This window comes from Hippichthys cyanospilos, chromosome 9, assembly GCF_059441005.1.
Source record: "Hippichthys cyanospilos isolate Australia breed blue-spotted pipefish chromosome 9, RoL_Hcya_1.0, whole genome shotgun sequence".
NCBI classification, from domain to species: domain Eukaryota; kingdom Metazoa; phylum Chordata; class Actinopteri; order Syngnathiformes; family Syngnathidae; genus Hippichthys; species Hippichthys cyanospilos.
The window spans coordinates 2250001-2265000 of NC_142377.1; the positions used below are offsets into that span (position 1 = coordinate 2250001).

General features: G+C 38.7%; 2 protein-coding genes across 7 annotated transcripts in view; one reads left to right on the forward strand and one right to left on the reverse strand.

Moving 5' to 3' along the window:
* The window catches only part of sypl2a (synaptophysin-like 2a), a 22585-nt gene extending 16142 nt beyond the window's left edge, over positions 1-6443 (reverse strand). The window contains exons 1-2 of the mRNA XM_088423205.1: positions 6257-6443; positions 5960-6034 (exon numbers count right to left, since the gene is read on the reverse strand). Coding sequence (XP_088279331.1) covers positions 5960-6034; positions 6257-6271 — 90 coding nt within the window. The 5' untranslated portion in view covers positions 6272-6443. The remainder of the gene's footprint in view (positions 1-5959; positions 6035-6256) is intronic.
* A 390-nt stretch (positions 6444-6833) lies between these two features.
* Positions 6834-15000, forward strand: part of zc3h11a (zinc finger CCCH-type containing 11A) — a 29518-nt gene continuing 21351 nt past the window's right edge. For 3 of the 6 annotated variants that reach the window (XM_088423199.1, XM_088423204.1, XM_088423203.1), the window contains exons 1-6: positions 6834-8315; positions 8930-9069; positions 9148-9267; positions 12587-12710; positions 12805-12987; positions 14862-14915. In XM_088423199.1, the coding sequence (XP_088279325.1) occupies positions 9016-9069; positions 9148-9267; positions 12587-12710; positions 12805-12987; positions 14862-14915 (535 nt within the window). In that variant the 5' untranslated portion in view covers positions 6834-8315; positions 8930-9015. The remainder of the gene's footprint in view (positions 8316-8929; positions 9070-9147; positions 9268-12586; positions 12711-12804; positions 12988-14861; positions 14916-15000) is intronic. The other 3 variants (XM_088423200.1, XM_088423201.1, XM_088423202.1) reach the window with 3 other exon arrangements.

Here is a 15000-nt window from a genome sequence, read left to right on the forward strand (position 1 = left end):
ACATAATGATAACAACCTAATATATGATTCCCTTCACATATATGCCAACGTGCTACATGACATCCATCTATCCATCATCTTGACATGTTGATTGTCTGGCTGTATGCTCCCAAAAACACATTTTTACCACATTTTTACCAGTTATCAACACCCTTTTCAGACAGTGCACCATTGAAGTTTGCTGCTAAGTGTGGACCTTCAGGAATGGGTTTCTACTTTCAAGTATCTCTGGAACTGCAAATGATTTCTCAGCTTTCATCTCAGCCTTGTTTGACCCACCCTACCCAGACTAACACAACCCCAAATAAATCTGGTCGGGATTCCATGAGCGAGTCCAGTGTCTTACATTGCCTTCCATAGTCAGACTCTAGCATTCCGGACAAATGTTTTTACCCAGTAAGTCACGATAGCAAAAATAGCCAGCCATACTCATATACTGAAAAACTGCAGTGACCTGCTTTTGTCCATGATAAAAGACTGGCTATTTTTACTTTTAGCAATATCAACATAAAGTAGTATTATCATGTTAGTATTACCTTTGTTCCACCATTTTGTGTTTTTTTTTTCTTCAAGGTGGGGAATAGAAGTGTCTTGAGAAGTGTATTTAACAAATGATGCTGTGTAACACATAAAAAATACCAAAGCTATACAAAACCGTGTGCCCCCAACTAATGAGATACAATAATACAAATGACAAACGATGTATAAATAGACCACTGGCTTGGCATACACTATATATAGTGCAGATGTTCAGATAGGACGATTATTTGAATTTTGGAAATGATTTTGTGTTTCTAACATCTAGAGGTTAAACAAGGCACACAAAGAACTTGCTTGCACATCGGCATAAGAATACCTCAGTACGCAGAACAAAAGGGGTATTCTCAGTTACTGGTTAGTCACAGAGATTCTCATTTTACATTTTTTGCTAGTGCGACATTTAAAGTTTGTCGGTACCCCAAAAACTTTTCCATCCCCATCGGTCTATCTTTTTTTTTTAAGTTGGCTCAAATTGTAATTGACTTCTGTTTTCACTTCAGTTGCTCATTGTACCGTTAACCAAGTAATAATAAAAAAAAAAAAAAAAAAAAAGGTCTGTCACGGGCAGTGGCTTGCACATGAATCTTACGTGTGCACCAGTTGGCATACACATAAATGCCAGTCATGCGGTCCTTAACTCAGAGGTCATAGTTCACAAAGCCATTCTCATTCATAGTTCTCTTAAAAAAAAAATATGAGTGCAAGTCATCTGCTACATACACAAAAATCGAGCCCAAGGAAAAAGCACGGTTTTGTTGAGCTTAATTTACTAAATAGTATCTTTTCCTATTTCTTAACTTGTAGCTCATGCACCGCTCACTTCCTAGCTGAAAAACAAATGACTGTCACTAAGGTCACCTCGTTGTAGGGCATCACCTCTCTTTGCCACATTAAAGATAGGCCAGATTTTTTTACTCAGCAAAGTGCAAGTGACCTATTCAGTCAAATCATAATTAAAAAGCAAAAAGAAAACAAAAATCTCTTATAATTTCATTCTGAACATTTTTTACTTTAGGTCTGTACAATGAATGTGGTGATCAAGATTGTGTACACATATCAATTTCACTTCATGAAACCATGACTGTGAAGTGCAGAGCAAAAAATGAAATTCCAGCCATTATCGGCAATTGCACGGGGTGAAAACAAGCAATGTCAGTTTTGCTCACTCTTCTAAAGACATTGTCATTTTTGATAATGTAGTGGATGAAACTTCAGTGTCAATGTTGTCATGGATTTTGGGTTGTGGGTTTATTTTGAGGGGTTCTGTTCCTTTGTTTCCGTATATAGTTCCTGTTCCCGCTCCAGATGCGTCTTTCTGCGTTTAGTTTTGATGTAGTCCACCTGTCCGTGTTACCCGCCCCTCGTGTCCTCCAATCCGCTCCCTTTGCCTGTTGTCCCTGCCCAGCTGCCGTGTGTTTGTTTGATTAGAGCTGTATGTATTTAAACCTGGTTTTCGTTACAGCCCGCGTCGGAACATTGTCTCTGTCACGTCATGTCATATTGTCTCTATCGTATTGTTGTCTCGTAGTCCCGTCTTGCCCCGAGTCCCTCAGCTCCGTGTTTTCCTGCCAGCCTGTCCATAGTGTTTTGCTTTCTGTTTTGCCAGCCTGCCTGCGCCCTTAGTTCGAGTTTTTTGCCGTCCTGTTTTTCTCGCTCTTGTTCCCGTTCGTTTATAAATAAATGGATTTAATCAACCCCCTGTCCCGACGCTCCCCTGCTTTTGGGTCCTCCTCCTCTGCAACCATGCCGGCCTCCTCAACCGCCGTACTCCCCCGTGACAAATGTACTGTAAGCACCAATTATCCCATGGCGCATGCTCATTAGGTTGCTTCCAATTATGACTCATTTGTCCTCTCATACTGTCAAGTATAAGACAGTGTCACAATTTCACTGTAATTGAGGATTTAATTACAACGACGGAAGAATATAAGGGACGAAATCTACTGCCCACACATTAGTCCATCATTTCTAAAAGGATTCTCATCATTTGGCAAAGCAGTTGACAAAACGGACGTATGTCAGTGAAGGGCTAGCTGTCTACTCACCTCTGGTTAGTCATAGCCTGTTTTTCAGACAAAAACTTTAAATAATATTGATTTTACAAATGCATTAGTGATAGAGTATATCATGTTTTGTACAAATTTTAGCTACATTAGTAATGTAGGTATGGAATCTTGTTATAAACTAAGGACCCCCTGTCTATAGAAAGTACCCTCTGGAGCCCAAACAGTGAAAATCTTATCATCTTTGGTCTTATGCCTTTACAAGGAAATCCCTAACAGAGTATTATTGGTACATCGCAAACTACGAGTACTGGGTGGTGATCAAGTCTATCGTTGCCATGCTATATGGTGCTTTAATTGGGTACATTGTCAATTAAATGGGCTTAGCAGATAAGGCACATAAACTTTACTTCAAGTTATATAGGTAACGGATATCAAGAATAGTAATCCATTCAATCTGAAACAGAATAAAAATCATATAAAACCTCTTTTGTCTAGGTATGACATTTAAACTCAAAAATGAAAGCAGTTGCTCTGAACTACAATGGAACCTTAAAATCAAACACCATCTGTTCCATGACAATAACCAAGCTCAGATTTCTTATGAATTTGTTGAGTCCAATCAATCTCTCACCATCAAAAAAATCTTGCTTAGGCCATGCTTTTGAGTTAACATTTTAACTGGAATGTACATGCAAAAGAGACCGATTGTAATACTTTAAATACTGTAAAGGTAAAAAAAAAAAAAAAAAAAAATCTACTTTGATGATGAAAGAAGACAGGTAATAAACAATGCATCAAAGATGCACTTCACTGATCATTCTTTCAAACTAATTGACATATTTAAACATTGTGTAAAACAAACTTTTTTTTATTGAGTATGATATTTTAAATGAGTATGATATTTGTTTGTCTTTTCAAATGTATCAGTTTGTTTTAAGTAAAGCAGTAATATGGCCATGCTTTTCGAGTGATGTGTTGGAAGAAACCGGACAAAGTTTGCACATTCACAACCCTTACAGTTACTAATCTAAAAACGCCCAGCCCAAACATTTGTGGACATCTCTATTACTGCCCACTTTTTTTCTTCAAGGCATGGTTAATATCGAGCAATGTTTCTTGAGAATGGAAAACTATAACAGGTCAGTTAGGAATGGGCCAGGGCAGCATTAACACCTTCACTGTGTTTGTTAATGCTGCCCTGGCCCATTCCTAACAGACCTGTTGACTGGGAAATGACATGTTTAAAGGCTCAAAAACAATCAATCAATACCAGAATGAAACTACTGCAACACAAGTGGTTAATGAGAACGTACATTACCCCAGTCAAATTAAATCATTGGTGCCCTGACGTTCCGAATACTTGTATAAAAAGCTTAGAAGGAAAAGGCACCCTGTACCATCGTGTCTGGGAGTGTCCAAAACTGAATGAATTCTGGGGTAAAGTTGTTTAGAATATATCTGGAATAGTGGGAGTGAAGGTACCGCACCAGGCAAAACTATGTGTACTGGGTATATACCCGGACAGTTGTATAATCAACTCTTAACAGTCAACTTTGATTGAATTTGGACTATTACAGGTCAGGAGAATGATAGCTCTATCTTGGAAAAAAATGGACATACCTTCGATAAACGTGTGGACAGAGGCAATGGCATCCTCTGTGGTACTGGAAAAACTGACATATATAAAAAGCAGAAAAATGTTGAAAAGTGTGGAGCCCTTATTGAACTTTCTTGCAAATCAGGGTGCACAATTGTCTTGATTCTGTTGTGAGGTGCTGAGCTGTTGCCATTTATTTCCAATTTTTATTTTGATCCTTTTGTTTTGCTTTTTTTCCCTTAAATTTTATTTCATGTACTGTCTGGTTTCTGTCAATTTACTTGTGTTATGTGGGATGTGAAATGTGATGTATTTTTCAAAGGAGAAATGGAACTCGGCGACCATTTCACATTGTTGTCTATATGTCTGTGAAAAATTCAATAAAAATATTGTTGAAAAAAAAAAAAACACCTTCACTGTGATTATACTACAGCTGACTATATATACTTCTGCACTGCACTGCATTACATTACAGGTGACTGCATATATAATTCTGTAAACATTGCACTGCATCACTTCAAGATTCAAGATTCAAAGTGTTAGTCATGTGCATATTGTAGAAACACTGCATGTAACGAGACACTGTGATTTGCACATATGCATTCCACTTCACAGACACATAGACATTAAAAGACTCATTTGTTTTTTGTAATGTGTATGACTACGTAAAAAGATTGGCTTTACCCCCTCCAAAAAGGGCATTAATCACTGCAGTGTTATAATTGCCTGGGTATGGACTATAAAGAAAAGGGATCTGTATACAATAATTAAAAAAATGTCGAATGTTACGGTTAACAATTGAAAAAAAAAATAAATGAAAATACAGGCTCTCTTTGGGTTGAGGTCTTTGAAACAATAATTATAAGAAGCTGCTTCTGGATGCTTTAAAACACCCTTCATATAGTACCCTAGTGCAAAAGCACAAGCGGTCATCTGCATCTGAAACATAATACACTTCCATTATTAGCTGCCAAATGGATAAAGCATTCCTCAAATGATTTTTTTTTTCACCTTTCAGATGACTCATGACACTCAACTCATTATTTGTGAATATTCCGAGTGTGAACTGCCGGAGCTCCTGGCGTGCAGCTGCTTTTTTGTTTTACGGCACTTTTGCGGGTGTGCTATTTTAGAGTAACTGCTTAATCTTTCACTTTGCTGTGACAAACCTAAAAGTAAATACAAATCTTTTTCAGCATTTAGATTAATCTCCTAGGACAATGTGAGATGAATTCTGTTGCCATAGTGAAATGCTGAGTAAAATAACTAAATAAATAATTTTACATATCTCACGTGTGGGTGGCAAACCACCAGTAGATTTAATAAAAGGTTATTGCATTCGCTTAATGACAAGAGTGTAAGCATGGTTTGTTCTTTTGCAGAAATTTGCAAATAATAAGTTTTGCTACACTGTGGAGACCAAATCTCAGGTTTTACTATCTTTTTGGGGACATCTTTCAGCTGTGAGTCGCATTTTGGTGGACCGCACCATTTCCGATTTCTTTTAGAGGGTCAAGACTTGTTTTATGAGTACAGAACAGGTTTGAATTGAATTTTGGTTGATGGTATGGTAAGGCTTAGGCAATCTGTTGTCATGGTTGAGGTTGGGGCAAGGAATGCTTTACGTCAACGAGATGTCTCCACTACAACGGAAAAACCCGAAGTGCATAATAGGTGTGCGTTTGTGTGTGCGTGTGTTATGATGGTCTCCAAATCATTGCATTAACACGTCATCGGTCAAAAAAGAATATTATGGATAGAGGACCCTCTATCTGGCTTCAAAGTAATTCTTAAGAAGTCAACCATGATTACGTACCCATTCTAGCACACGAATAAATCCAAGTGGTTCTTTCAATGGTCCCAGGTCCAGAGAGAATCCAGACACCGTGTTCTGTGAACATTTGACAAATAAGTAAAATGCCGAAAAAAATAAGCACATTGAGCTAACGTTCTTTGTTGGTTAACATTAACTCTTATAACAGCATTGAAACAACACTTACCTGCCTGTGACTTTGAAACTAAATGGCCCTGCCCATGTTAGCCCATAAGGTTTAGAAACAACACGCGACCTTTTGACAGCTCAAAACTGAAGTAACACAGCAAACTCACCAACCTGTATAGAGTCCATCGAGATGTGCAACAGATATAAGTTTTGTAAGAGTATCGTCTACTGTTGTCAATTCTATAAAACAGCTCAAATAAAATTGCCAAGTTTTATTTAAAACAGTTGCATTCAACAAGGACTACACTGCAGCGAAACAAACGTACGAGTACCAGCAAAGGAATTTAGAAAACTAATTCGGTCGACACACTACACTACTGGAAGTTACGTAACATCTGGTGACCTTTCAAAACAAAATTATTATTTGTACACTTTCAGCAAAGTCCTTTGCTAACATTGCCGAAAATGGTTCTCTGTTTGAGTGGTTGTACTTATTTCTATATCAAATAAAACTACTACTGCTAATACTGCTACTACTGCTACCACTAAAACTAAAAATAATGATAATAACGAGAAGACGAAGAATCAATATCAACAATAATTCCAATAATAATAACAATGACAATCGTCATGATAAAAACATTTTTTATTTTAAAGCTTATTCAAGCATTCAGTAGTTTTTCCGTTTTTTAAAACCCCCTGAATAAAGGTAGGGAAAAAAAACAAAACACCACAGCCGCCATTTTGCCTGTGGCAGGACGCGGGACGTAAGTGTCGTGCTTCCCTCTACTTCACTCTCTTACCATTTTAAATCAATGAACTGGTAATTATCGCTCTTTCTTAGTATTGTATACGACAGTTGCATCTTCTATACAGTACACACTGGGTGATAGTTGGTGTTTTTTGGAAAGTATATTTAAATATACGGGTGGCTAGAAAAGTGTACGTAGGCCTCTGTTTTCTTGAGCCAACAAACTCTTAAATTACTACGCTAAACTCGAAAGAACACAACACTTATTGTCTCTTTACGAATAAGTGGGAAATGTCTATGTGTTCCTTCATCCTTCAGTTTACCTTCAATTTACGGTAATTTTTCACCAGCGCCATCTCTTGTGGTTTTTACGCGATTTTTATTCTATTTATTTTTATTTTTACGACTTACACATCGTGGCTGTTAAAGTCGCCATCTGGATTAAACCAAACAATTAGGTAAGAATCTACCAGTTGTTAATTGCTACCGGCATCAGTGTGTTTTATTAGCGTGTCTTTTTCTAAGCTAGATTTGTGTGAGGCTCCAGCGGCACGTTTCAGAAATGTCAAATTATTATGTGTCTTCATCAAAGAAGGTCACCAATAACATTCCTGACATAACATAAATTGGTTGCTAATTCATGAATAAAACCTGGATTTCGGTGGTAAGTGGTCATCATGATTTATGGTTGAGGCAAATAGTGAATTAATGTGATTTAAGGTCATGTAAATATTTGGAGGAATATAGTAGCAAAAAATGACTGTACTGATCATTTTTATAATTATTTGAATAATTATTTAAGAAGAAACTTGATGATAAATTGTTCCCTGATTTTGAAGGTTACCTGAAATTGTTATGATTTGATAATGTATTAAGTGTTGGTATAGATTTTTTAAAAATTATATTGTTGTACCCTTTTCAGAGTTGTCAAATTTATGCAATAATAACCCCTTCAGTCCTGTGGGGAGTGTTTTTGATCATTTGTTTTTAGGTTTAAGTCCATCCTTTGGCTATTTGCTGTCATCCTTGGAAATGAAAACATACCTTCCATTGAGAATACGTGGGCAGAAGACTTTTTTTTTCCCTTTCAACATTGGTAGATAATACCTGGCCATTTTTCCTTGTTTTATCATGCAAATGTTTTCAAATGTGCAAAATTATATCCAGCCAAAGAAGAGTTGTTTTCATCACCCTCCAGTCTGCAATTGCACCATTTTTACAACATGAAATTATTTTTCTTCACAAAACTACAAGTTTTTTTTTTAGTTAATCCTTGTTTTGCAAATGATTGAAAATAATCTTTAAAAGGAGGAAAAAAAGGAAGGAAAAGGACTTTAAGGCACCTTCAGTGCCTTCCACCCCCCAATCCCTTTTTTCCCTCTTATCTCATGGATCAAGTGTTCCTCCAGGACTTCTTACTGAAACAAGGACAGCCCATCAATCAACAAAAGAGGAAGGCAACATTTTACCCACCTCCAGGTAATATGCATCAAATGGATGCAATACAAAAAAAAACTTTTCATTAAGCATTATGCAGTCAACATTTGTTTATTACTCAATACATCTTAAAAATCTCTTAAAAGTGTAGTCGTGGTGCTCAGAAGGAAAAATATAAAAGTTTATCAAGAAGTACTACTGCGTTGAAAACTGGATTTTGTTTCACCTGTTTTAAATAAAGCAATCTTAAAAACAGGTTGAGGAAATTATTTGTGGAGACAACATGCACACATCCATACCGGAAGATGGCAGAGAAAGATCATGCTAATGTTGTCAGCCGATCCTTCTATTCTCTCCATTGATCTGCATCATTATAATGCTCATATTTGACCAATCCGAGTCGGTTTCACAATTTCCCTGACTGACTCAGAGTGGTCACAATCACACCCAAAAAAAGGACACGCCTTGATTGATAGACAATCAACAAGGCCAAAAATAATTTCCTCAAACTTTTAAACCTGCTTTAATACAATTAGAAAGACAAAAAACATCTTTGATACAGCTTTTCTTGATAAACCAGATATATTTTTCATTCTAAGCACCACAATATGCTTTAATCATAAGTTAGACTGCAATGAAGTGGTCTGTGTTTTCAGGGAGTCCTGTTGGTCTGTAAGAAGCAGTCAGTGAATTCAAAAGTCATACCCAGATTGGTGCTCGTCAAGACTTAACCAGCGTCATAATGACTAACAGTGGAGATGACTGCTACTTCTTTTACTATTCTACCTGCACTAAAGTGAGCAATCTTGGTTCATAATGTGAATAATTTCTAATATATAAATAAGTCAAATAATATTGTCTTTAATTTCACAAGGGTGACAGCTGCCCTTTCAGGCATTGTGAAGCTGCAATGGGCAATGAGACTGTCTGCAATCTATGGCAGCAGGGATGTTGTTTCCGAAACATCTGCAAGTTTCGCCACATGGAGATAACAGTAAGAAATATTTAAAATGAAATTAAAAGAAGCTGTGCTGATTGCATAGAAATCTGCTTCCTGTTGACTTCCGTTCAACTACACTGAACGTGCACTGACGAGCGATAACAACTTACAGTATGTTACATACCAAAAGTGTGCTGCGAAGGCCAACTTCAAAATAAACACACCAATTAATAAAGCGGTGTCAATGGAGTATTTTCTCAATGGATAATACGGCATTCATTTATATTGAGAAACATATATATATTAGGGCTGCTGAATTAATCAAAGTTCAATCGCGATCACGACATTGGCTGTCACGATAAACTAAGCTGTTCCCCGGCAATAATAACATTTAAAAAGCTAGCTGTCAAATCATCCTACCACCAGAGGGCAAACGCAAGGATAATGCAGCGTTCACACCGAACACGACAAAGCGCGTCGTTTACGCTCTATGCTAGGCGTTTTGTTGCGAGGTCAAGATGATCACATTTGTCAAGTCATTTTTTGTCACGCGAGAGTTGGGGAGTGAGTTTGATGTGTACTTTACAGTGGATCCGGAAAGGAGAGCATTGCTGAGAACTTTCACTTTTCTGGTATGGAGCAGAGCCAATATTTCCTCCTACAGCACCTTTATTCTTCTTTTTTACGTTGCATGTCCCTCGGTTTGCGGCAATACTCGTCTGCCCCAAGAAAAAAAAGTTTCAACGTCACAATCAAATGACCAATACCGTGCTAAATACAGTGCTGTCAATGCCGCACTAATGTTATCTTGGCATAGTAACTACGGTTCAACAGCTGTTAAAAAGAAGCAAATCTTGCACATACCAGTTATCTCAAGTTCTCCCTTCCACCAATGTACAAGCCAGGTGAGTGCTCTTGCTTGGCTCCATTTTTTTATTGAAAGCTTAGGTCGCCTTGTTGGGTAGCTCCGGGTGACTGCAAACCGGCCGCCATGATTAGTTCCTGCCACTTGTCTAGACATTGAATGTTTTTGAAGCTGTTACAACGCAAGGCAAAAGTTTACATTTTTTAACTGCTCGAGTCACGCGTAATTACGCTCCGCGCGACACCGCCGCGCGTCGCTCCATCGCGAGGCCCGACGCTCCATTGTGCCCTATCGCACGAACTACATTGACTACAATACAAAACTGTCCTCTTTTACGCCTCGATCTCGTTCGGTGTGAACACAGCATAAGACTATTAAGCTTAAATAGCAAGCGAGCAACTCCTGCAGCAGCGGCATGAAGGACAGTCACATTAGCAGCTGCTTCAACTAAAAGCCTACCAAATGAGCTTAGAGACGCAATATTTCACGTATGGTCTGAACACAGCAAGAGAGTGGGATGCGATGGCAATGCTGAAGTTGGCTTTGCGGGCACGGCAATGTTTGCCACTTGTTTGCTTGACAAAAGTCTCTGATTTTCTCAACCCCTAATATAACCGTGCTAGATGTCAATTGTGACCCATTTTGAAAAATCCGATTGGCAAATAATTTGAATAGGTTCATTTTGAAATGATTGACAATGATATTTTGACTGCTAAGTCCATACTCACTTCGAGTGGTTCTGGTACTTTTAGCAGCCTCCCATCAGCACCAGAGTGAAGTGGCATTGAGTTTCTCACCTGATTCCTCATATATACAGTACTTTGCTAGCTGTCAAATGAGACCCATTTTGGAAAATCCGATTGGCAACAATTTGAATAAATTGGGTTTAAAATTACCAAAAGTGACACGATGACTGCTAAGCCCATACTCAATTTGAGTGATACTGGTACTTTTGTTCTGCTTTTTTTTTCCCAAAAAAAAAAAAAAATCTAAGGCTGTTGCTGTCATGATCGGTCGGGCATGGCGGGCTGCGGAGGTGGAAGGAAGGGGACCCAAAGATGCAGGAGGACGAAAAAAAATAGGGTTTAATAACAAAATAAGGCAGGATCAACACTTGACGCAAAACTGGGCAAAGTGACAAATAAAAGAGAAACAAAACTTAACTCACGGGAAACTGCGATCGTCTGACGGGGAGATCGAAATGCAAGGGCGAGTAGGAGGGGAACACACAGAGGCGTAGGGAACACGAAGAAAGACAATCAGAAGGGTAAGACGTGGAATGATCCGACAATGGTTACGGAGGGACAGTGGTTTAAATACACGAAAACTAATTACAGAAAACATACTACAGCTGAACGGGAACATGAAGCAGGGGAACTGGGTTGTCTTAACACGCATGGAGCAGGGACACATGGACAACAGGTGGATGAGATCAAACTAATGCGACAGAGAAAAGGGCAGACGGTCGAAACAAACATGAATTCACAGGTGAAATAAACCAAAAACTACTCAAGCTAATTTCAAAAATAGAAAAAAACCCAGACAGAACGTGACAGTTGTAGGTGTCGTTACTGGTCGGTTGCATTATGTGCTTGGTTCTAAGTGGACTTTTTTTTTTTTTTTCTTCATTGGTTTGCACTCAGCAAACAAATTAGCTGTGTTGCCCTATGTGCCAAATTTTTGCCATATCTTGCGGGAATTTGTTTTAATTATTTATTAAGTGTCAAACCTTGAAGCCTTGTTTATAGACTGTTTGTTTAAAAAAGTGCAATAAATAGACATGTTTGATCAAACATGATGAATAACTGTGATTTCAATATTGACCAAAATTATTATTTTTTTATGATTGACAACTGGCTTGCGTGTCTAAAGCGGAAGTTGGGGCAGAAGTAGATTACAACTCTTGCCCTCATTGGTCGATGGTCGAGTCGGGATATCCATCTCTGAGTTACACTTTAAGTCAATTCAAAATAAAAATTTAACACTAATTTTTTGTCGCTAAACTTACCGACTTCTCGCAGTTATTTTGTCTCACAGAAGAAATATACATGAATAAATTACCGTATTAATTAGTCATGTTGCATTCTTTATGTGACGCGAATACAGTACAGTTGAATTACTATACTACTTAGTATGCAGCAACTGCGCTCTGAAGTGAATTTGTTTTTATTGGTGAAGTTTTTACCCAAGCACTGCAGATCAGTACTGCAGGCTATATTGGGGCGTACATAGAAATCTAAGAACTGATACCCTACTTCGCGGGTTTCAGACTTCGCGGGGGTTGAACTTGAAATGTTCCACTGTGTTTGAATGCAACATGCAGTTTGCTCGCTACTTTGTGCTTAATCTTTTGCGCCGTCTGTGTTTATTACATTTTTTGCAGCCATCTTGTCAAGTGAACATCTCATTTTTGGAATTTATGTTTCTTCCTCTCACTATTATGAATAAGAATATGACCAGACATACTTATGCCATTATTGAACTTCGTAAACTCTTATGTCAATGCAGAAAAAACGGAAAGAAATACCATGTTATTGGGAGAGTCATCCAGCTGGCTGCCAGAAACCTCATTGTGCCTTTTTCCATGAAAAGTCACGTTATGTTGATGGCATTTTAATCCCACCTGACATAAGTGAGTGTTCACAAATTTACATTTTAACAAGTTTTAAGAGCCTATCTACTCCACCTGTGAAATTCACCAATAACGATCAATAACATTATCCCAGTTCCAAGTGACAATGAGGAACAGCAACATGAAGAGCCTTCCATCCTGCCAGCCACTCCACTCTCCAATGTAGCCAAACCTCAGCTGAGAGGAGTAATGAAGACAGAAAGCCAGGAACCAGTCCCAAGCCCTACTCATCCACCTGTGGTGATTAATCCAGTAGATGATGATGAGGATGAAGATGGTAAGTTTACTGTTTTTTTTTTGTGTTTTGGTATTTGTGTGTGCGTGTGCGCTCATTTTGTATGTCGGCCACCAACCTTTTTAAAACCGAGAGCTGCTACTTTGGTGCTGAGTAATTCAAAGGGCTACCAGTTTGTGAAGACCCTGATCATGTCATTGATTTCTCACAATAAATAAGAAACAGCTGTAGTAAATATGTAAATCAAGTGTAATATGTAATGTATATGTCATATGCATAATCGCAAGTACAATTCCTAGAAAATCACAATTTTCTATCTCTTGTAAACTATTTGCAGAACAGGTCTGCTGGCTACTCATGTGATCCTCGGGCACTACCCAGTGCCCGCGGGCACCATGTTGGTGACCCCCTGGTGTACATGTTTCAGTGTAATTTTAAGTTGTCACATCTAAGCTTTACTATAAAACTATAAAATAGTTTCTTTAAATCTGACTTAAATCTATCTTTTTCTCCCTTAATTTAATACTGTTCCAAAATGTAGTTAATACGCAAGATATTGTGTTACAGAGCACTTACTGTCCTTTCATAACGTGGGCTGAATACTTGATTGTTCTTGAAATATAATCACAATTTTATAAAACATGATTTTACTATTTGCAACTATGCCTGCCGTGTATGAGAGTAGGCAGGCATAAAACATCATTGCTCCGTCTCAAGTTTGCACCGTAGGCGTGTGCAATTTTTGTTGAGTTTTCTGTCTCATGGGGCCTTTGGACCAATATTTAAAATGTTAGACTGTTTTTGCCTGTCAGGTTGGGAAAAAACATTTCCATCATGCTGCCTACTAACTACACGAGTGTGTGGCTGATAAATATAGCCTCTTTCACATCAAACTGTCCAGGAACTCAGAGTCCCTGGTCGTGGGTGTTCTGGGTCGGAAGTTCCTGGTCTGTGGTTCATGAGTTTGCGTTCATACCAAGGGACAGCGGACGGGGTAGCTTATTCAAATTGGACTGATGACGTGAGGTGGGGGGGGGCGGGGACGACTTTTCTCCCCCTCCTGTCTAACAAGTGATGCTACTGTAACTAGAAAGTTGAATGACAAGCAGGTTGATGAACCAACGAAGCTGACACACACTGCACCAGAATGGAGCCCAATTAGCCTTATCTTTATTTAGATGCCACTCTGTTAGTTTGATACTAATAAATTGACATACGTTATTCGAGCAGTGCAATCTATCAACAAAGCCACTGGTTGCTGGTGGAGTGAACTTTCCACTTCCAGCGAGTGCTTTGTGACGGGAAGCCTGCTAAAAGTACACTGTGAAAAGGACCATCTGCACTGACAACTATCAGCAGGTGTGGGCCCATTGTTGCGTGTGCTCGGTCCTTGTTCTTTCGTGGGCTTGCATCATGGAGGGCTTTCACCGTGGAGAGCCTGCTGGAGGACACAGAGGAGCTCACCAAAAGCAAGGCCAATGCGGGCACTGGCAAGCCCGGGGGAGGGTGTTTTTTTTTTTTTTTTTTTTTTTTGCCATGGCATTTTGTGCAGTGCCAGCAGCGTTTCTCCCGCTTGCGTCGAGCGAGCAAGTACGATGGAGAGACAGAGAGACAAACTACACCTTGTTCTTCCATCATTGTTGCCTTCGCTTTGCCCACTATTGTTGGTTTGGTTTTACCAATCTGCTCCCGCACTTTTGAGCGTAGTTGGATTGTTAAGTCGTTCAGGCTGAAGTCGCATGTCTAAACATTGTATACGCATTGGACTTAGTACCACATACCCAAGTGGCTTGGGTTGTATTTGAAAAAATCTAATTTGTCGTTTACACTGGCATCAAAAGATCAGATGATTTGTTCACTGTTCCAACATTAAAAGTAGCCTTTTCATAAAAACATTTGTGAATTTGTGTTACCAGACCAAGTCTCAGAAGAAGGAGATGGTCCTTCCCCAAGAAAAAGATGCAAACCAGGTGAGTTTAGCTTGACACAAATATTGGACCCAAATACTGATATTCTCCTGAGCGTATAATGTTAAGGGGTGCTAAGTAAAAGTGA